Source organism: Micromys minutus (genome assembly GCF_963924665.1).
Source record: "Micromys minutus genome assembly, chromosome: 23".
Lineage (NCBI taxonomy): Eukaryota > Metazoa > Chordata > Mammalia > Rodentia > Muridae > Micromys > Micromys minutus.
This window is the reverse complement of record NC_137958.1, coordinates 41,725,706-41,749,850: the sequence shown is the minus strand read 5'-3', so window position 1 is coordinate 41,749,850 and position 24,145 is coordinate 41,725,706. Positions and strand designations below refer to the sequence as shown.

Below are 24,145 nucleotides of genomic sequence, written 5' to 3'. Positions count from 1 at the left end.
AGTCTTCAACTTAACATCTGAGTGTCTTTAAAGATTTGGAAATAAATTGTTTCAGCAGATCTTGGCTGCCTGCAGGCCCACCAAAACATTCTTCCTACTCCCTGTGCTAACAGTTAACATAATTCCTTTAGCTGTCCAACTGTCCACCACAACAACCTCAAGATCAGGTTAACAACAAAATCAAGTTGTCTGTAACAATCCATGAGATTCTTAAGGAAAGAAACAAAGAGAACCGTATACATAGAAAGAAAGGGCTATAAAAGTTAGGATGAACAAAGGAACTAAAATGGTAAAAGAAACTGGCCTTCAAAAATATTGGTTTAGCATTCCTCCTGGGAAGGTTTTTCATTTGTACATTAAGAACGGACATCTTACAGAATGGCGAGAGAGCTCAGTCCTGCAAATCTAAGGGTCTCAATTCAATCCCCTTAACCCACAGTTTTGTTTGTTGGTTGGTTCGTTTTGTTTTTTGAAACAGCCTTGGCTGACCTGGAGCTCACTCAGAGATCCAAATGCTGGGAATAAAGGCATGTGCCAAGACACATCTGGCTTAGGTTTGTTTGTTTGTTTGTTTTTATGTAGGTGTACTCTATCTGCATGGACATCTACATGCCAGAAGAGGGCATCAGATTTTTTTACAGATGGTCATGAGCCACCGTATGTATGGTTGCTGGGAATTGAACTCAGGACCTCTGGAAGAGCAGTCAGCCCCAACTTACAAAAAAAAAAAAAAAAAAAAAAAAGCTAACATGTACAGTTGTAATCCCAGTACTAAGGAGGTGAGGCAAGGTGAATCTCTGGGGTGTACTGGACAGCCAGACTAAATTACTCGGTAAGATATAGATGGTATCTGAAGAATAACATTTGAGGTTATCCTGTGGCCTCCACCTTGACATCCATATGTGCATGTTTATGTACACACACACACACACACACACACATCATGATAAAAATATATTTCATAGTTTGTATAGGGGACATTAGTTCTCTTTTATAAACCATTCATTTGGCTACTTGATAAATAGCCAAATTAAAATCAGAAGTTGTTAATGCTTGGCAAGTTTTAATGAATCCCAGAGGTGCAGGCTGTGTGTTGTTGATGGTGTGGTGTAGTATGTTCTGGATGTGTACATATGTGTGCAGAGGCTGGATGTCTAGCTCGAGTGTCTGTCTCTACCACTGTCCAGCTTCTCTCTTCTATGTCTCTACATATTCTCTCACTGAAAATGGGTCATTTCTTAGGCAAAGTTTATAAACACTGTCTAACCAAGACTAGCTACAACCAACTCATCCCCCAAGCCAACAGTGCCTTCTTAACATGCAAGTTCTTCTTCAATCTCATCCAAATTCTGAAGATCTATATGGTATTTCATAGTCAGCTCCAAAGTCCACCTCATGTGGCTGAGACAGAGCCTTTCTCTCACTGAACTCAGCTCACAGATTGACTAAACAGACTGACCCAGCAAACTCTGATCCTCCAGCCCTTCACTTGTCAGCACTAAGACTACAAGTGTGTATGGCTGTGCCTGCCTTTTACATGGGGGGATGGAGATTAGAATCCAGGTCATCCTACTGGGGGACAGGCACTTTACCAACTGAGCCACCTCTCCACCCCTGTTTTCTGAAGCATGCTTTAAAAAGTATAATTCTTACTCAACCACACAAAGACCCAACAAAAAAAGAGAACTTCAGACCAATTTTACTTATGAATATCAATGCAAAAATACTCAATAAAATTCTCACAAACTGAATCCAAGAACACATCAAAATAATCATCCATCATGATCAAGTAGGCTTCATCCCAGGGATGTAGGGATGGTTCAATATATAGAAATCCATCAACACAATCCACCATATAAACAAACTCAAAGGAATAAAAACACATGATCATCTCATTAGATGCTGAGGAAGCCTTTGACAAAATTCAACACCCCTTCATGATAAAAGTCTTGGAAAGATCAGGAATCCACAGCTCATACCTAAACATCGTAAAAGCAATATATAGCAAACCAGTAGCCAAAATCAAACTAAATGGAGAAAACTTGAAGCAATCCCACAAAAATCAAGAGACAAGACAGGGCTGCCCACTCTCTCCCTACCTATTCAATATGGTACTTAAAGTCCTACCCAGAGCAATTAGACAACAAAAGGAGGTCAAAGGGATACAAACGAGAAAGGAAGAAGTCAAAATACCACTCTTTGCAGATGATATGATAGTGTACTTAAGTGACCCAAAAAATTCCACCAGAGAATTCCTAAACCTGATAAACAACTTCAGCAAAGTGGCTGGATATAAAATTAACTCAAACAAGTCAGTAGCCTTTCTCTACTCAAAGGACAAACAGGCTGAGAAAGAAATTAGAGAACTGACACCCGTCACAATAGTCACAAAGAATATAAAAAACTTTGGTGTGACCCTAACCAAGCAAGTGAAGGACCTGTATGACAAGAACTTCAAGTCTCTGAAGAAAGAAATCAAAGATCTCAGAAGATGGAAAGATCTCCTATGATCATGGATTGACAGGATTAATATGGTAAAAATAGCCATCTTGCCAAAAGCAATCTACAGATTCAATGTAATCCCCATCTAAATTCTAAGTAAATTCTTCAAAGAGTTCTAAAGAGCAATTTGCAAATTCATTTGGAATAATAAAAAAATCCAGGATAACAAAAACTATTCTTAACAATAAAAGAGCTTTTGGGGGAATACCATCCCTGACCTCAAACTGTATTACAGATCTATTGTGATTAAAAATGGCATGGTATTGGTACAGAGATAGGAAGGTAGATCAATGGAATAGAATTGAAGACCCAGAAATGAACTTACACACCCATGGTCACTTGATCTTTGACAAAGAAGCTAAAACCATCTCGTGGGGGGAAAATGAACAAACAAACCAGCATTTTCAACAATTGGTGCTGATTCAGCTGGAGGTCATCACATAGAAGAATGCAAATTGATCATTTCTTATCTTCTTGTACAAAGCTCAAGTCCAAGTGGCTCAAGGACCTCTTTATAATAGAAACTAATAGAAAAGAAAGTGGGGAAGAGACTCAAAAACATGGGCACAGGGGGAAATTTCCTGAACAGAACACCAATGACTTATGCTCTAAGATCAAGAATCGACAAATGGGACCTCAAAACATAAGGTGGAGCCTGGGGAGTCCTGTGGAAGAGTGGGGCACAGAAGTGAGCAAGCTGCAGGGGTCAAGGAGATTCACAGAGTCAACTAACTTGGGATAATGGGGGCTCACAGAACCTCGGTCACCTCAGGAAGCATGCAGGAGCTGGGCCTGTACCACCTACATATTTGTTCTTTATATCCACTATTATATAGTAATATGCATTTTCTTTTTCTTAGTCTCACATGTTATATATACGGCGGTACTACCAGAGTCCACATGTTGAGACTAGAAAGTAAATGGAGAATCAGTTGGAGACCTTACTTCTCTTCTACTCAGCCAGACACTAGAGAGATCTGAACAAGTACTAGAGCAATGACACTCTTTCAGTACTCGATTTGCCTCAACAATGGAGTTCTTTGTCCATGAAAATATCTGTTAATGTATATAATATAGTTGCAATTCTATTTTAAATGGCTAAATCTTTAAAAATATCAGTCTTAATTTTAAAAGTTGGTAAATATGAAAAAACAAGCCTATATGTATAAGACTTTTGTGGTTTGAAATAATTCTAAAGGGGCTCTGGGACTATACAGTTTGAGAGCTATTGATTTACAGTAACATCTATTTATAATTGACAAGAATTGAATCATATCATATATAATGTCTGTAATTTTCCTCTTCACATAATAACATAGCTTTCCAATGGTGGGGAGAATGAAAATAAGTTCTAGTTCATCACACTGGCCTCTGACAAATACGTTAGATTGATCTGTCCATTTAATATGTGTACTCTGGACACTTTTGATATAGGCAAACACCAGATATGACCTTGAGCAAATACCTTTTCCTAGAACACAGTCAACAGTACAGAAATGTTGGTCAGTAGTTAGATGGTACTTAAGACTCTGAGACTAAGTGTTGGCATGCAGGATTGGCTAATTGGGAGGATGAAATCTTTTAATTTTAGAACACTGAAGGGAAGAACGTCTTGAGATAGATGTAAAATACTTCTTCTACCCACAAGTTGAAGGCCTAGACATCAATGCAACATTCATAGGGGGAGTACTGGGGACGTAAATGGATCATGAGGACTATGGTACAGTCAATGGATCCATACATGTGTAATTCAATGTATAACTGAATGGGTTACTGGGAGATGGTGGAAACTGTGGGAGGTAGGGCAGACAGGAGAAAGTGGGTCACTTAGTGTATGCTTTTGAAGGCTTTATGTTGTCCCTGGCCTTCACCCATCCACCTCTTCTTCCTGACTGCCAAAAGCTTGTATACATCCTTCTACCATAATAAACAGTCTTCAGCATGACCCAGGAACAATGCAGCCACTAGAGCAGGAAGTGAAATCTTTGAGACTATGAGTCGGCATAGACTGTACTCCCTTTTCCTATCTCATGTATTGGTTGCTGTGACGAGACACTAACACAGCACAGCTTTCTAAACTCGAGCACACGGTATTTCAGAAGGGCTATGACATCTGTGTCAGTTGGGAGGTCAGCACATGAAGAGACAATACTGTAGACACTACACTACTGTGGAAGGAAATGGCTCAGAGACTTGAAGAAAACTACAGAGAGCAGGAAGAACAAGTGGAGTTTCCGAGAGGCTCCAGACTCGGGCGAAGTCAGCAAACACTGATCTGAAGGCAGGCCAAGAAGCAGAGGCGGCCACTACTCCTCACTGGTCTTTCACCTGGACCTCACCGAAATGTCCAACTTATGTTATTCTTCCTGCCCTTGATACCCCAAGGAATTCCATCTGGGCAAAGCAGCCCTGAAGCCAAAGCTTGTTAAGTCCAGCGGTGCTCTGGAGGCTTGTACCCAAACAGAGTTCAGGCTACCAGTTAAGCACACAAAGTCTTTGCAGCAACAGACCTCTCCAGCCACAGAAGCTCTAGTCTGATGCTTCTTACGGAGGACGACTCTCCACTATTAGTAGCACCACTGCAGTCTACTGTACTCAGGAGCCTGGAGACAACTGGAGATGGATAGGACACAGTACTACAAACTACAGGCCCGTCTCCCTCAGCGCCCACAACAGATGACTCTATGCCTCAGAATGTTCGCAGAGCTGAGCTTTGCAAAACCTGCTCTGAACAGATGATCACAGGAGCTTTTAGGTTCTGTCAGAGAGACAAATTAGCCCATCTGTACGGTTTATTCATATCTAGCTTGACAAGTATGACTAAGAATTCAGAAGACATCAATCTGCCTTGTGAATTCTATTTCAAATACATTCAAATAGGACCAAGGAAGACAAACATGATAGCTGTTAAGAGGAAAGAGAAACAGAAGAAGCAGTGTTGTATGCCAAATACCAATGATAGGAACCAATGCAATGGCTTTTTTAAAAATTTAACCATAAGAATATGCAATTCTATCCATTCTGAAAAATCACCGCATTGCAGCAAAGCTTAGTGGCCAACATGGTCCCTCAGCTTTCCTGACTTCCAAATTACTCCTTTCGCACTGTGGTGCTGCTATATTATTGTCTGTAAAAGAGTTCTATGTAAAAGGAGCGAATGCTCTAATAAAAAACAAAAAAAAAAAAAAACCCTTGACTCTGCAGTAGTTAACAGGCTGTTAATCTTGACAACAAAGTCAGATGTGCATTTACCTTATCAGTATTTCATGATAAAATTCAATATTTTATTTGAACAATTGTATAGTCTTGAGTCACAGAAATAAAAGAAATTCTCTTTAGCCACCTTCCCAGAAATCCTTTCACGTTCTTTCAGTGAGAACACAGCAAGGTAACAGTTCACCCTTCTTGAGGAGTCTCCAGAAGAAGCTTCTTCCCATGGCCTGGCTCTCACGGTGGATGGCAGTCATCTCTGCCTCTCCACTTCAAACTCTGCTCAGGGAAATTTAAACTCATGCAAATGGAGAAGAGATAGCTGTGTCTCCTTGAAGGAATAGATCCTCTTGCCTTTATCAGCAGGCTGCCTGGAACCCAGTGTGCTATTTTATCAGAGGAAATGTCCTGGAGAGATGGTTTCTACACATGCTGTTAGAGCAGCTAATTCTCAGAGAAGTATAACCCACACAACTGAGTGGAGGGACAGAGGTCAACCCTGTGCTGCAAGGCCGAGCAGCTTTAACAACGGGAGAGCTGTCAACCTCTGTGCTCTGTATTGGGTGTAGGAGTTTCTGAAACCTCTTTCAATATTCCCCTTTAAAACATGTCTCTCTCAAGACTGGCACGTTCCTCATAGGAATAGCTCAGAGAATCTATTAATGGACACTCCATAAACTCTGAGGCAATGTGTATTGGTATTTTAAGAAATGAAAGGCTGTTTTGATATATAAAAGTCATACCTATGTATAGGTATACAAATATTCATATAATATATAGGCATATATGGATATGTAGATAGAGCACAAAATAGATTATTTGGTTGATTGATTCACTTAAGAAAATGAAATTGGTTTAAGGTAATGAACGACCAATTTCCCTAATCTGATCAGCAAACAGTGAAGGCAAGAAATGTTATGCTCTACCCAGCAAATATGCATAGTTCTATGACAATTTCCAAAAATGAATACCTAAGTTTTAATTTAAAAATAAAATTGGAATTATCTCAAGATGTCCTTCAAGACAGCTGGCAAGAAAATCATATGCATTACTTAAGTAAAGGAAAATATGAAGAAAACTATAAGCATGCAAATTACATGCCAAGTGTGCTTGCATTGTTTAGGTGAATTTTTCTCACCAAGTAGAAGTTTCCTAATGGTAGGAAGCATTATTCCCTATTAGTGGAAATTTAAGTGAGAAGCCCACAGAAGAAATTGAGCTTCCTTGAGTCCAGGGCATGGAAAAGGCAAAGCCCATGCCTCTTGACTGCTGGCTAGTATCTCTCTCCTACATCCTAGACTTTCTTTGTAAACATGTATTTGGGCTTGATCCGTAAGTAAAATTGTAGATATAAAGTTATATTAAGCCAAAAGTCAACTATACTAAATATGTGGTGGATGTGTTGATTTTAAGCATTTGAAAATAAGCAGAAAAAGACCAGGGGAAAATGGAAATAAAATAGCCAGAACTTGCTTTCCCTATGGAAATGGTTGAGCACACATTAAGATGTTCCTGTGTGTATTATGCCTGCTCTCGGTTAGTTATGGCTAAGGATAATGTAAAGGAGAAGGGGGAGGGGGAAGAGGAAGAGGAGGGGGAAGAGGAAGAGGAGGGGGAAAAGGAAGAGGGGGAAGAGAAAGAGGAGGGGAAAAAGGAAGAGGGGGGAAGAGGAAGAGGAGGGGGAAGAGGAAGAGGAGGGGGAAGAGGAAGAGGAGGGAAGAGGAAGAGGGGGAAGAGGAAGAGGAGGGGGAAGAGGAAGAGGAAGAGGAGGGGGAAGAGGAAGAGGAGGGGGAAGAGGAAGAGGAGGGAAGAGGAAGAGGGGGAAGAGGAAGAGGAGGGGGAAGAGGAAGAGGAGGGGGAAGAGGAAGAGGAGGAGGAAGAGGAAGAGAAGGGGGAAGAGGACTGGGAGAAGGAGATGATGACAATGACAATTGACAATGGGAACAAAGTCAAAGGATTAATGCGGCTATACAAGGTTCAGACTGAGAAAGAAATGCCCCATTCACCCAACCTCTGCTAAGGTCCCTGCTCTACGCAGCCTTAGTAACTGGCTGAGTTCCCTTGTTGTATCAGGGAATAGGATTTCTACAAGCTGAAAATTTTTACAAACAATTTATGTCTCCGCAGAAACCTCCTTTTCTTAAAATTAATTTATGTGATAAGTCTTTTAAAATTATTCTCTTCAATTGAAAGAATTTCAATCTGAGTGAGTGCGTATCACCTTCATAATTTTCCTTCTCCTGCCCTGTCCTTGGGCCTTTGCCCTGCTGTGTTACATCCTAAAGAAAGAACCAGGTGAGCCTTGCGCCCACGCTCCCTCCTCCAAAGAGTCCCTGAGACTCGTGAACAGCTGTCCTTCCAGAGGCAAGCTGAGAAAAGCCTCTGCCCAGCCTGCAGGCAGCCCAGGAACTCAAAGTTGAGCAGGAGGCCACTGCTGTCCAGACCCTGGGTCATTTTGCTTTTATAAAGGCTCTAGTGATGTAAGCCTCTGATTTAGAAATATAGTAGAAGATTTAAGTGCTGACAAGGAATTTGTTGAGATAGTTTTTAAAAAGAAAATGACAGATGTAATTCACATTGACATCTGCTTTTTAATGAAAAAATGATTCTTACTAATGACAACAAGCAAAAATGAAGACAAAGGCCACTTGAGTTGTTTTCCTTTAAAAGTACTGTCTGTGGGCACACACTCGCGGCCTCCTAATTCTCTCCTGCTCACAACTCTTACGCTTTTCTTTCTTCTTCACTCTCCTTTAAACTTCATTACAGGGTTTTAGAACTTGGACTAGAAGCCAGGGCCACGTTCATGCTCTGCATGTGATCTGCTAATAAGCCAAATCACAACTCCTTTTAGTGTTAGTTCTTGTGATAACTACACCAATAAAGTGCCTGATTCTCAGGATTCTATGGACAGTGGCTGAAATTGCTACAGTGGATTGGCTCTTATGATACTAAGTTTGAATGTAACCAGCTGGCCCATAATTCATTTCCTAACAGCTATGTACTGAATAAATAAATCATTGGCCCTTCCCAAGGCTCAGGGCTCACTGTGGAAAGGGCAGAAAGACAGACTGCAGGAAGCCGAGGACTGAAGGACAACAGTGAAGCAGTGTTCTTCAGACACAGCAGGAAGTAGAAAGAATGAACTCACAGAGCTGGGGCAGCATTTGTGAGACCTGTGCAAGATCCACCCAGAACAAACCCCAACACGGAAGGTGTAGACACTAACTCCACTCCTCCCCAAGGAGCTATTGGTAATCGATAGCCACTGGGAGAAAGTTACCCATCTTCCAGGAGCAGGCCCTACACCATACACCATACACATACACATACGCATACACCACACACCATATACATACACCACACACCATATACATATACCATACACATACACCATACACATATACCACACACCATACACATACACCACACACCACACAATACACCACATACCACACACATATGCCATACACATACACATATACTATACATATACCATATACATACACCACACACATACACATACACCATATACATATACCACACACCATACACATACACCACACACCACACAGTACACCACACACATACACATACATCATACATATACACCACACACCATACACATACACCATACACCATATATATACACCACATGCACCCTACACATATACACTATATACATACACACGCCATACACCATGCACCATACACTAATGCACCACACTGGTAGCTCTGAGTGGACTCAGTGGACAGAAAGAAAAGCAAAGACCACACGGCACTGGGAGGGAATACTGGGGCAGGAAAATTCATTCTCAAACAATTAAAAATAATGAAAGTAATGAAAATGAAAACACCTTGGCATAAAGTTTAAAAAATAAAAAAGGAAATGGCTGATCTCACTATTGGTTTCCTGCAACAGTCCCAAAGGTTGATTAATAAGGCTACTACTGAGATTTGAAAAAATAAATGCCAGTTACCCTATATTAAAAGCCATGTGTGTATTATCTCATTTAAATCTTAAAGGAAGCTTATGAGGTTATTGTGAAAACTGCTGTTACCTTACAAATAAGGAAACAGAGCACAGAACTGAAATAAATCGCCCCTGACTGTTCACTCTGTTGGTCAGCTGGGAGCTGGCTTTGGCACTCACGGGACCACAGTGTTGTCACGGCTCAGCCAATGAGTCCACTTGCTCAGGTCCATTGCTACCAACCCCAAGCACGGATGTAAACTCACATCTCTCATCATCTTTACGGCTTCTCTGGTCCTTCCAAGTCTCCGGGCACACATCGCCAGCCTTCTTTTGATATAGACCAAGACATTGGTGTCTCGTCCTGAGAAAGGAGAGATAAAACATTAACAGTGGAAAAAAAATCAATAAAAAACAAGAGCTTTAAGTTAAGCAGAAAAGAAAAATGCAGAGGTTCTTATATGTTACCCTTAAAGAAAACCCTCCAAGGGAACATCCTGCTCCTTTGGCCGTTCCCACTGCCAAGAGCACAGAGAACCCACTTTGTTCATAACAGAATGTGTGCAGAGGAAAACAAATGCACTTGGATGCCCACAAGCCAAGATGGTGACTGATTACCTAGTATGTGCTTTTGAGTTAAGCATGTGGACTATTTGATAATAAATGAAATCTCTGTCCACAGGACTAAGAAAATGAACACACCAACACTGCATGCAGTTTACAAGCAAGAATTCCGTATTCTGTAAGTGTGCATGCTTTTGATAAAGATGCAAAGGGGTGAATCGCAGGTTGCATCCTGATGAACTATTCTTTTTCCGTTCTTGACATTAACTCTGGTGAAGCCTCATCTTGAACTTCTGGTTCATATTATTCTTTCTCTAACACTAGTGACATCATAATCATCTCCAGGTCCCAAAAGCAGTTGGTTTTACATGGCAATATAACACATTCCAGATATGACAATAGAGCACGCAGCAGAATGAAAAACTACCCTAGTGTGAGAGAAAGCACTGACAAGCTAAACAGCCACAATAGTCACGCAAACGGCCCCTACACTGTATATTAGCAACTTCTTATCTTAATCTTTTATTTAATTATGTATTTTGGATATGTTTCCAGACCAGTGAGAACATGCATATGCTTAATCCTCAATAAAATTACTGTGTTTGAGAAAAATATGACACACCTGTTATGGATTAAGTACATGTATGATACTCAGCTATTAAAAGATGTTGAGACCAAAGTCTGAACATTTCAAGTTTTAAACAATGAGAACAAGATGTGTGCTGAAAAACTGCCAAGTACCTACAAATTATTGTAAAGATGTGATTATATTTTTGGATAGATTTAGGCAACAGGTTGAAAGGATTTAATTTAGAGAAGAAAAGAAAGAAAATGTCTTAAGTTATATTATAGGTTGTGTAGTTTATGCATTAATTTTCATTTAGTTCTCAAAATGGACATTTACTATACATCTCCAAAATGCACTGCTATATTTGTATAATGACCAGAGGCCTTAGTGTTACATACACTCACTGCAGGGTAAAAGTGCAAACCTGTGTATAGACAGCTGTGTGGACATACTCCCCACACGTGTCAGCTATGATGGAATGGTATTGCTGGCACCTGAGACTGAGAGTCTGATTCAGTCCGATTCTAGACCAAATCCAAGTTTAATATTAAAATTTAATTATATAATATCAAGTATGAAGGACATACCCCTACTTTTCAAACTAAAGGAGAGAGATGAAGTGAGAGAAATTCTACCTAAAAGAAACAACCCACATTTTTGTCAGACCATGAAAACACTTTTCTCCCACAAGAATCACTGGATTTCTGTTTAAATAACCAACCAAGATGAGCCAAGGGGCTGAGGGAACTCTAGTAATTACTGTGTCTTAGTTCCATACTGTTCTCACAAAGTGTCATGGGTTCTCAGTTTAGGGTATTGAGGTAAAGGATCTTAGCCTTTTAGAAGTTATTTTACAAAAAAAGAATTATTTTTTAAAAAACCAATAATCAAGAACTCATGGTTCTTCCTCTTTCAAAGATAATGTGAATGTTTCTTTTTTATTGAAGAACTTTATTTTTAAAAAACAAAGATAAATGTACAAATCTTAAGCATTTTGCATAAAAGTATACGAATACATTTTTGTCATTGCTTAGCTTTTTTTTTAAGGTTTGATAGTGTGCATTAAGATCTTACTAGTTACAATGAACATAAAGTACATGTAAAACAGGATGTAACCTGGAATTAGTCAAAGTTTTCTTGGTGTGTAAGGAGTAAACATAACGGTTTTTTTCTTTTCTTTCTTTTTTTTTCTTTTTTCTTGAACTTCACACAGTCTGTGAGTTGTTTCTGGGGTGTTCAGAGCTTTGTGGAGTTAGTATCCAATTATCAGTGACTGCATATTATGTCTGTTCTTTTGTGACTGGGTAATCTCACTCAGGATGATATTCTCTAGATGCAGCCATTTTCTTAAGAATTTTATAAAGTCATTGTTTCTGATAGCTGAGTAGTACTCCATTGTGTAAATGTACCATAATTTTTTATCCATTCATCTACTGAACGAATGTTTCTTAAATAATAACTAAATGCTGGTGGACTATAACCAATGAAAGATTGCTTTGACCAATACCAGGCAAGACATAGAGGACATTTTTATGATGCTAAAGACCAATTGATGCTCAGTTACAAACTTGGACTTAAAGTTCTGAGATGGAGAGACAGCTGAGAGGAAACCTCTGAACAGAAGAAACGTAAGCCACTTCTGCGGGGAGGTTACCATTAAAAGTTACTGTGGTGGGAGATGCATGGAAGGGTTTGGAGGAAGGAAAGGGAAGGGAGAAATGATGAAATTATGAACTCAGTGTTTGTCTATGGATTGCTCTTGGTTCATGGCAATGGCACTGTGGGCATGAGCAAGCATGGGACTATAATGGCAACCAAGCTGGCAAGGCAGTAAGAGAGCCCAGTTCTGAACCGGACTGAACCTGTTGTCTGATTAATTTTTCCCATTCCCATCCCTTAGTGCATTGCTCTGGAGGAAACCTTACTGTGCTGAGCGTCATACTGCGACCCATGATGTTGTAGCTGCTGAGAGCGCCGGTAACAACCATCTCCAGCCTTCAGGGCCTGCTTAAAGAGTTTTTCTGCTTCAGCAATGGTTGTTGCTTCTTCTTCAGCCAAGAGGATATATGCAGTCGCACACCTGTTCATTCAGATATTACAGATCACAAATCCAAGGACACTGCAATAGACTGTGGGGGTTCATGCAGAAGGGCAAGGAGTTACGTCAAACATGCAGCATGGCCAACCGTCTCATGCACCTGTTTGTTGACACAGTAACGATACAAAAGAAACACCTACAGCTCAGCTTGAAGGGCATGAGTGATGTTAGGAACACGGGACTCAGATGTGACCCTTCTGAATGTGTCACCTGGGGCAAGGCACCACTCTGCCTTCCTGACGGAGAACATGGGATGGACTTTGTGTGTTTGTGATGGTTCAGGAAGTTGCCTTCTGTGGAGCACTTAGCGTCGCCGTCAGCACTGAGAGCACAATATCCAGAAAACCGAGTGCAGCGCTGCTTTACAGCCCCAGGGCAGTGCTGACAGTTCTACATCAGAGAACACAGGAAAACCTGCAAACGTAGTTTCTGGAAAGTTTGACCTCTGGTGTAGCCACACGACCTAAGGAAAGTCCAACCTCATGCCTCTAACAACGAGCTGCCATTTGCTGCTAAGTATACAGTAAACACCGTGCCCGGCACTAACCTTACCATGTCACACAACCCTTTCAACAACCCTGAGGCAGGAAGCCAAAATGGATTTGCAGTTAACTAACCAACAGAAGAGGCTTTTAAAGATGCAAACCTTCCAAATCATACCAAGAACAACCCACTTTCAGAGAAGGGGGTGGTCTGGGGTGATGAGGCCAGAAGCGACCGCATGGGTGTTAATCTGCACTCACCCCTCGCTCTTCTTCCCTGCTCTTCTGTGGCCAGTGCCCTACTGCTCTCCATCAGACCACAAGAGAGGAAATAAACAGGGATTGAAACTAAGTGTTACTGTTCGAAAATGGCAGAGCCAGCTAGGAGCAAGTATGAGCTTACCAAATAATGTTAGGCTGGGGGTCATCTGATCCTTAGGGGTGGGAAGAGTCGTATAAATTCTACATCCCATCATTCTAAATTCAAGTAGGAACCACTGGGGAGGCTTTAGCTAAGTATGGAGGGAGGAAATAGCCAGTTGCTATGGGAGGCGGAACATACGACTTGCAAAGGATGATGGTGATGCTAAGGTTGACTGACGGGAACTACTGGGTAGGCATCAGAGGGACTGCTTAGGGTTTCAGATGCCCACATAAAAATACAGCTTAAGGCTTCAAACTGAACACTGAGATAATAGTAACTGTACACATAGCTTTAGAGGATGTCACTACAGGACGTCAGCTGGTGGGCAGGGAGCTCAAGAATAGTTAGGACTAGGCTGTTTGCTTCACGTGTTCTTGTTTCAAGTACTCCTAGGAGGAGAGGGAAAATAGTGGTACTAGCCAAGAAATGTGTCCATGTGGAAACTCATGAGTTTTGGGTACGAACATGCTAAGAGCTTGTGCATGAGAGAGAGCGAGAGCGAGCAATAGAATTGCTGATGGTTGGGGGACAGAACAGGGGTCTCAGGTCGGTGGAAGATGGAGATGATGCATCTTTGTCACAACACAATACACACACAGAAGCAAGAAGTGTGGTGATGGAGTGCCAACCATCCAGATATCTGCTACAAGTCTCGTTTGGTTAGAAGTAAGGTGCCCGACAGGTTCTTGACTTACTTTGGTAACAATTTTATCTCCCAGATGGTAGAGGAAGCAATTAGGGGAACTTCAACTCTCGACCTAATTCTGACCAAGAAGAAAAAAAGAGTCGGTGAGATGAAAACTGATAGGAACATTCAGCGAGAGTCACTGTGTCATCCTGGAGTTCAGGGCCGTGGAAGAGGAGGAGGCAGGCTTTGAAAATGCACAGGAAAGAGGCATGACTCGGTGACATGAGACACGGGATGGAAAACAGCTCAGGACAACAGAACAGCCTCCATGTGTCTAATGCTAATGACAACCTCTCGGGGAGGCTACAGGGCCACCACTGCAGTAGCCACCGTGGCTTCAGAGATCTGGCCCGGGTCATGTTCTTAAAGGACATGCAAACAAAATGAAAGATGAGAAGAGGGCTGGGCGGACGGTGAGGAGTGGGAAGGTTCATGAGAACAACACCAGGAGAGCCAGAGCTCCAAATCCGCAAGGGCCGTCTAACACAACTTGGTAAAAGGAGAAAACATACAAAACCCACCAAGGACGTCTAAAAATTATCTTTAAGGTCTTATGGCTCCCCCTCCCCAATATCTCCAAAACCTCCTCAAAAGCACAAGCCAAAAAAAAAAAATATGACAACATTAAAACAAAGAAGGTTTATGGTTAGTAGTAGATAATAAAGAGAAAAGAAAACTCTTATTGCTTCTTACTCCTGGCTTCTTTGTCAAGGAGAATGACTTTGAGACTGGAAAGGAGAGAAGAAATTAAACTCTAAAATAGGTAAAAAGATGCAAGACAGCACATCAGCAATGCTTTCTAAAGGAACTACCCCGGGAGGGTAGACCTGGGAGGGCAGACGCGGGAGGCCCACTGGCCTTGCAGGCAGGACATGGAACTGCTCTAGGGAGAGTTGTGGAGTCACAAAGAATAGAGAGGACAGGATGAAAGGACAAATGTGGTGCACATTTTCAAAACGGGAAAGAAGACTGACCTCCCAAATGACGGAACAGTGAATCAGAAGGAAACTCTGATGGATTACTAAAGAAATGGCCTCTAAGCACAGTAAAAAATGATGAAATAAAAATGAATGAAGCAGAAACCTCTAGAAGCTAGCTTGAATGGCTGAGAATAAATAGCCCAGGATTGCTAGCTTCATTTTCCCTAACAGACTTACTATAAATTAAAACTCTCTATACACCTGCATTCTGAAGAGTCAAAATGGAGAAATATGGATTGAATCACAGGGTAACTGGGCGCCTGGTAACTGGCTGAATAAAACTAAAGAAATGTGATTCCTGAAGACATGAGCCTGCAGGGTAGCTTCTCCATGCCAGGCCCCAGAGCTTTGTTTTGGACCCTGATCCTTTTCTCAGAAACATGAATCACACATGAACATGCACAAGCACATGTGCACACACACACACACACACATACACACACACACACACACACACACACACAAGGCAGGCATATTAAACTTGTAAAGAACAGAAAGGTAAAAAACATGTCGTGTCAAAGAGTCAGAAACCATGCAGATTCAGCATTATGGTAACAGGATTTGAAACTCAGCGACTTTTTTTTTTTTAATTTCCAAGACCCCTCTGGAGAAGCTTCAGTCAGCTTCTTAAGAAAATCATAAAATAGTTTAACAATGACCACTTGGCAAGGGCTCTGTTGAGGTGATTCAAGTACCACATGGGTGGCTGAGCTAAGTGACCTTTAAGGTTTCTGCCAACCCTAAGTTTTAATGACTCCGATATTAAGAATCTCATTTTCTGAGATCTCCGGAAGGATTTCCCAGCCTTCCCTGGTAACCCATAGAATGTTTACCAACAGAAAGGACAGTGTTTCCTCTTTTCATCATCTTAACATTAAAGCATTAGCTTTTCATCATTTGTTCTTTCTGAAGTTGCTGTTTCTTCCAGTAGAAGTTACATCTAGAAGCCTGGATGCAGAGGCGCATTCTACATCTAGAAAGGATGGTCCATTTGAAATGTTCTAGATCTACCAAGAACTGTACTTAGCTTATGTTCTCACAACATGCCAAGTGTTTATTAAGCCTTTCAAGGTCACAGTAAAGGCACACACACACACACACACACACACACACACACACACACACGGGGCTGTCCTTCATAAGCAATAAAACTTTAGAAGGCAATGCCCTTGGAAATAGCCTGTATTTAAAATGCACAGCATAACAGAAATGTCCATCAATGGTGACTGAAAATGCTCAGCAGAACATAGGTCTTCATTTAATAGCAAGTCCGTTCCCTACTTACTCATTTATCTCCAAGGCTTCATGAGCTGCAGAAATCCTGGCTTGAGGGTTCCTCTCTCTCCAGGCTTTTTGCATTACTAGTTAGAAAAAGGGAATAATTCAAGTCACCTACTAATATAGTTCCATGTCTAGCTGTAGGGCAGTAAGCAGTTGGCAGCTTTAATTGTAACATTGTATTACTAAGGAAGTCAGTTCACACACCCAAGCTCACACAAGTATTCTGAATTGCTATTTCACTGTTCTTCAGTTGCTAATAACAAACTTTTTGTGTGAGAATTAGATTATAGGTATAAATATCATACACTAAGAAAGTCAAGAAAGTAGGCTATAATACAGAATTCATATATTTTGTTTTTAATAAACACTTGCTGTTAGAAAACATATTTTACATATTTTGAAATTCCTATTGCATGGCCAGACCATCCTGAATGTACCTATTCCCATCTGAAGTGACGCTCAATCCTTTATGCCTTCTATAATATATCATTCTATTCAACATGTTCCAAAGCATTTGCTGCAAGTGCAAGATATTTGCAAGTTGAAACTATATAGACAAAGTGAACTCAGTTAAACTATAATAAAATTTGGCTTGATACAGATATTTGTGACTCGATTTCCCTGAAAATCTAGGTTTTATGTATCAGATCAGCTTATGAATACACTGGGAAAAGTGCCCAGGAATGTCATAGTAAGAGATTCTATAATAGCAACAAAGACTTTAAAAACAATACTCTTATATAACTTGATAATTCATATTTTATAAGTCAGTTTCTTAAATGTATGTATAAATTGGTTTGTTTAAAGGTCCTGTCCTGTCTAGTTTTATGACAACTTGACATCAGCTAGAGTACTTTGGGAAGAGGAACTCTCAGTTTAAAATGTATGTCTATAAAATCAGGCTATGAAAGCCTTTGGAGCATTTTCTTAGGATTGACGGGAAGGTGGTATTAATCCTGGACTGATGCTCCGAGCTCTCTCTATAAGACAGCAGTCTGAGCAAGCCATGGGGAGGTAAGCCAGTAAAAAAATACCCCTCCACAGCTTCTGCGTCAGCTCCTGCCTCCAGGTCCTGATCCAGTTTGAGTTCCTACTTCAGCTTCCTTCAATGGACTGTGATTTGATATGTAAGCCATGTAAATAAACCCTTTCTTCCCCCAAGTTGCTTTTAGTTGTGGTGTTTCAATATAATAACATAACCCTACTTAAGACAGAAATTTTCAGATATTTACTTTTGACCCATTTAATAATACAAAATTTACCAACAGCAAAGTGACTCGTGTAAAATGAACACTAAGTAAGGTCTGCTTGGGCAGAGAAAGCACATAGGCACTGCCACAACCAAAGCCATGTGCCTTTTCGACACTAGTAGGAAACCAGTATCTTAAGCCAGTAAAGCAGGGTGGCCATTTATGGCCAACGAATCCCAACTTGAGGCAGGGTTTCTCTGGGTAGCCCTGGCTGTCCTTGAACTCGCTCTGTAGACCAGGCTGGACTCAAACTCAGGGATCTACCTGCCTCTGCCTCCTGAGTGCTGGGATTAAAGTTGTACACCACCCCCTACCTTTCCCCACACCCCAAATCCCAGCTTCTAATGAAAATGTGATTAATGAAACCCACACTCCACCTCACCTTTGAAGTTTGTATGTGTGTCTTCAAAATACACAGTTTACTTTGATGTTTTAAAATCATGTTCTAGATAGTAATAAGCCTCATTTCTACATTGGTAATCACTGTAAATAAATTTCCTGTAAGTATTCCTTAAGAATTCTGGTTTTTTTTTTAGTCAATTTAGTATTTTATTCATTGGAGAGAGACACATATGTGTGCGTGCGTGTAGCTCTAGTCCACAAGATAGCCTCAGGGGTCAGTCTTTCACCCACCTTTCTTTTTCTTTGCCCCTTCCTTTTTTTCCCTTTTGTTCTTTTTTAGAGGCAGGCCTGGATCTTGCTACACAGTTTAAGCTGACTGGCCAGCAAGCCCCAGGGATGCACTTGTTCCTGCCTCCTCAGAGCTGGGACTACAGTGATGTGTGCTATCAACTGTGGGGTTTGTTTCTGTTTGCACCGGCTCAAGGGATCAAATTCAGGACCTCATACTTACAAGGCAAGAACTTTCCCCCTGGTCTATCTCCCTAGCTCTCCTTGTTCTTCTCATGCAGCCCAGGCTGGCCTGCAACTTGATACATAGCCCAAGGGGCTCTCAAACTAGATGTCCCCCCGCCTCCGCCTCCTGAGTGTTGAGATTACAGATGTGTGCCACCAATCCTCGCTGTGGAGCAGACGTTATAGAATCAGAACTGTGGTCTGGAATGAGCCGGAAAGCTCTCCCACCCCTAAGTCTCTGAAGGGTTTTCCGTACTTGCATCTGCAGGACGGAGATGGTCTGAATCACAGGTAAAGAACGTCTGGTGGTCCTGGGCGGAGAGGTTCATGTCATAGTATGTCAGAGGCTCTCGTCCTGTGACCCACGTGTACCTGTCAAGGGCAAACATGATGGTCAGACAGCTTTGAGGAAGGAAAAAGACCTATAAAGGAGGAAGGTACAGAGAAATTGAAATGCAAACCACCACTGAGCATTAAAATACCTTTGTTCATGAACACCAAAACATATTGTTAAAAAAAAAATCCTGTTCTGGGCTGGAAAGATGGCTCAGTGGGAAAGAGCAATGACTGCTCTTCCAGGGGACTCCTGTTGGATTCCCATCAACTACACGATAGCCAACAAGTGTCTGTAACTCCAGTTCCAAGGGGGTCCAATGCTGTCTTCTGGCCTCCCTTGGCATTGCATGCACACGGTACACAGACACATATGCAGGCAAACCAACCATACACAATAAACTAGATCTCAAAAAAGGTGTCCTGCTCTTCCTTCAGGAACTATATAGCACAAGATACACATATTCTCTTGGTTTTGCCTTAACATTTTAATAGTCCTTGCTAATGGAAAACGTCACTAATTAATATCACAAATAAATATTTCCCCAAACTACAAATTTCTAATTTGCCTAATTACTTCACTCAATTAAGTTGCAATATAACTTCTCTGGGATCCACACAATAAAGTTAGGGAACCTTCAGAATCCGGGTTTTGTATGATATATCTTGAAAGACATTGACTGCAACAGAAGGCAGTGAGGTAGCTCAGCAAATGGGCTATCTGAAACCACAACAGAAAATCCAAGTTCAAGGTCTAGAACTCTCACAGTGCAAGGGGAGAACAAGTTTTTCTCTGGGCTTACACATACATAATAATTTTTCAAAGACTAACTGCAATAGAAAACAATCATGACCTTTAATTCTGTATATTATTCCAAACTAAACTGCCAAAATATTTATGAAACAGAAAAATGAAAGCATTTTAGACCATATCCCCAAACACAAAAGCTGTTGGACACGGTAACATGCTGTGATCCCAGGACTCACTTGTGAGGCAAGAGGATCGGGAGCAAAGGTACCAGCCACAAAGCAAGTTATGGATTATAAAACCGTCCCAAACAGAAGGAAAAAAGAGAGGCAGGGAGAGAAGAAAGAGGAGACGAGCTGGGAAAGAAGAGAAGATAGGAGAGGGTGAGAGAGAAGAGAGGAAGGAGGGGAGGGTAGCACACTCTAGTCCATGACCCTTAAATGAACCAGCAGTGACACTTGCTGTGTTTGCTCTCTAAGCCGCTCGTTCATTTCCTGGCCTGGCAAGACTCACCGGTTGTACTCAGCACCCCTAAACAGATTCAGTGGGTTCCGCCACACTTTGCACTCTGTAACAAAGGGGAATATGAAATGACACGTAAGTCCAGTGACATTAGGAGCTAATTGACTCAGTACAACACCCTTCCTGACCATTTGATAAGACTCTGTGATTCTCTGTCCTTTACAGAGGAAACTGAAAAACAAAACACAACCCTAGAGATTACTCAGGTACTAGAGACTCCTGGGGCAATAGGAAATATTAGCCATAATCTCTAGGCTCAAGCTTCCTCATTTTTCAAATGATGGTGCATATGCCAACAGCAGCCTCTGTGTGACTTTGTGTGTTTGTTTTAGATCTGAGCAGAGATTATGAATGAGCCTCCAACAATAAAGCTAAAAGGTACATGTACAGATGGGGCAACTTTCTGTCACTCCAGCACATGTCTCTCAATGACATTACCCTTGACAAAGTACAGCTCGGCATCATGCGGAACAGAGAGCTCTAGGCTTGACTTGACCCATTAGGGATGATGGTAAGTTTTATTTGGAGATAACTCACTAGATTCATATTAATTTCCAGGATAAGAAAATTAATGTTACCACAATGGCAGGAAGAAGTTCTAAGAAAATAAATCATTTTGGAGCATTTTCATATCTTTTACTTATACTGATACATACAGAGAGCTGTCACTCTAATGTCACAATGTTAATTACTAAAATAACATCCTTTTGTCATTCAAGGAGTACAGACACTAAGACCACAGGGCTGTAACTTACAGAAGGCCATTAGTAGGTTTAAGGCCATGTTACATTAAGCATGTGATTAATAAACTTCAAATGTTTTCTAACATCCTATGAAGATCAGATCTGCTTGGATAAATACAGTTTTGTTAGAAAATAAAACTCACTTAACCAAAGTCAAAACATCAGTCATCAAAGGACACACCCACCAGTGTGTACAATCACAACTATGGCAGAAGTCCAAGGGACTTTAAGGGCCAGATGATGACTACAGGAGGCCTGTTCAACAAACAACCCTCCCTCCACCCATCCCCCACCCACCCCCCACCCATCCCCCACCCACCCCCCACCCACCCCCCACCATCCCCCACCCATCCCCCAACCCACCCCCCACCCACCCCCCACCCATCCCCCACATCTATCTACCCAGCAGTCATCACTTCTAACAGTGGAGGAGACCCTTATGCTGACACTCCGCATGTAATAAGATATAAAACGCCATTTTGAGTGATCCCTTTAGTTTATTGATGAAATAGCAAAGCAAGCACATACTTACAATGGGATGTATGTTTTCTTGTAAAAGAGATGAATTCCTTTACAGTAAGTCAGCATCTCATTTTACATTTACTCAGTTTATAATGGCCCTAAAAGGTTGTCACTTATTTGTCACTTAATGTAACATGTCTGGGTTCTGTTCTTAAGAAATGACTGACATTTGATAGGTATCAGTGCCATAAGACACCAACTGGAAAATTATGTTCCTTTAGTTAATTATTTGCTGTCCAGACAAAAGTCCATTAGAAGGGCGACGAATACTAGGATTGCAGATCTTGGCTTGAAACATGGTGGTCTGCCAAACATTTGTGATTTCTATCCTTGGGGTTGGCTCAACTCTAACTTCATCACTTCCAACTGTTCTTCAAGTAAACTCAAGCTTCGGGAATCCGAAGGTTTGTAGTTAGCATAAAATAAACTTGTGACTTGTATAAAAGGATGTTCATGGTAAAGACATGCACAATAAAAACAAGGGTATTTGAAAAGATATTTCTTCTGCTATTTAATTTGAGTAGAAATATCATTTTAAAAAAAAAAAAAATTCAGGCCAACATTTTTTCCTTCAACAAGTTATTATAGCGCCCGAGGAAATAAGCCATTCGAAATCCAGTTGACAAGTTAAAATGAAAATTATCCTCAGTTAAAATTTTAACCCCATAACCTCAGTTTATTAAGCAAAATATTTCTAAGGAAAAACTCCATCAGTACCGGAAGAACACTTAATTTGGGAATTTCCACAACACAGCCAGCAGGGGGTGCTGCAAACGTTCTAAAATGTTAAATTTATCACTTAAAGAACTAAGTCCTTGTTAACTTGATGCTGCAAAACTGTTCTGTATTAACTTTTAAACTGCCACTCAAACTTAGAAATTAAGATGCAATTAACTGCAGCAGATGTGAAGGGAAAAGGCACCAACAAAGTACTAAAGCCATTACCGTCCCAGATTACACTGTTGAAACTGAGGGCACAGTGTGGGTTACTTTTCCTTAAGAAACAAGCCATATAAAGGTCACCTATACACACACATCCGTGACATGATTTATCTTTGCTGTCCTGTTCTATCTTTCTATGGAAAATTCTTTTAGCATGGAATTGACTCCAGAGAACACGCCCCATAAATATCAGTTGCCTGGTGTGGCTTAGTGTAACATGAATGAATGGTATAAATGCCAAACACGAAGATTCCAGAGAAATCTTCACGGGTAAGAGAGCTTACACATAAACTCTTTCCTTGTGTGTCCTCTTGAGGAATGAACTTAGTTTAGGTCATATCTCAAATTTACCCTTCACAAAGAATGTTCCATTCCTCATTATCTTCTGCAGTTTCGGGGCCACTGGGAAGCACTCAGCGTCAGCTGAGACCCCATTAGGCACTTGCTCACATCATTAAGACTCTACTTAGAAGTATGCTCCTAACACAAGCACACTCTCTGTGCCTCAATTTTCAGTGCCCATAATACAGTCTCCACCCACGGCTCTCATGGAAATGTGACCTCAGCGTGTATGTAAAAATACCTAAACTCAAAGGAACCAGCCATCATTAAAACAACGCGACATTTCCCAGTCTACAGCGCATATAAACTTCTCGGTCGAAACGGGACAGTTGTTTCTATGTGGGAAGCAAAGAACATAAAACGTAACCCATTAAGAATTTCTAAGGCAAGCACCGAAAGTGTGGACGCCTCTCTTTCCCCAGGTCCCACTAAAACCTTCCATCATTCCCCTCAGCACTTGGTACCTTTGACCCAGTTACTGTGCTGGATGCTTTTGGAGCTACAGCCATCTGAGAGGAGGGAGCCTCAACTGAGAGAATTCCCGCAGAGGACAAGCCTGGAGGGCGTTTATTAGTGAGCTAGAGAAGATGGGAGGCCTCGTCCACTGTGGGTGGGACTCACCTGCTTCTGATGCTGGTTTTACAGGCTCCAGCCTCTTCCTAACAGCAGGAATAGCGACTTTTACCAGACTTACAAGCTTAGCTTTCATTGATCCTTTCTCTAAGGAGGTCTGAAGCTTAGCATCTCCACCCCTTATATAAATCAGTGGATGTATATATTAGACCCTTTCTTCTAGGGTCATACATAGTAAATAAGGTTGAGAACTGGTGTCTAGACTCATCTGTTAACCTACATTAGGAAAAAAAAAAATCACATTTCAACGTCCTATAATTTTATCAATTAAATTGTCCACTGGAGGAACAGATCTCACAATTCCTCTCGGGAAATGTCAGTTCCTTCAAAACAATACTTCCAAAGTGTCTAAAGGATTCACTGAACATATGATTATTATTAAGTTAATGATTCACCCCAAGTGAATCAGTCGTCGATGGGATTTTGCCTATAGTTACTAGCTTTGATACCTCAGAAATGAATACCTAATCTTGTACATCATACTA

At 41.1% G+C, this 24,145-nt stretch overlaps 1 protein-coding gene across 4 annotated transcripts in view; it reads right to left on the bottom strand.

Moving 5' to 3' along the window:
• ST7 (suppression of tumorigenicity 7) overlaps nucleotides 1-24,145 on the bottom strand; it is a 225,687-nt gene that overhangs the window by 74,577 nt on the left and 126,965 nt on the right. For 3 of the 4 annotated variants that reach the window (XM_080936053.1, XM_080936054.1, XM_080936056.1), the window contains exons 4-9: nucleotides 20,470-20,524; nucleotides 19,132-19,247; nucleotides 16,775-16,850; nucleotides 14,517-14,585; nucleotides 12,743-12,897; nucleotides 9,952-10,049 (exon numbers count right to left, since the gene is read on the bottom strand). In XM_080936053.1, coding sequence (XP_080792179.1) covers nucleotides 9,952-10,049; nucleotides 12,743-12,897; nucleotides 14,517-14,585; nucleotides 16,775-16,850; nucleotides 19,132-19,247; nucleotides 20,470-20,524 — 569 coding nt within the window. The remainder of the gene's footprint in view (nucleotides 1-9,951; nucleotides 10,050-12,742; nucleotides 12,898-14,516; nucleotides 14,586-16,774; nucleotides 16,851-19,131; nucleotides 19,248-20,469; nucleotides 20,525-24,145) is intronic. The other variant, XM_080936055.1, reaches the window with a different exon arrangement.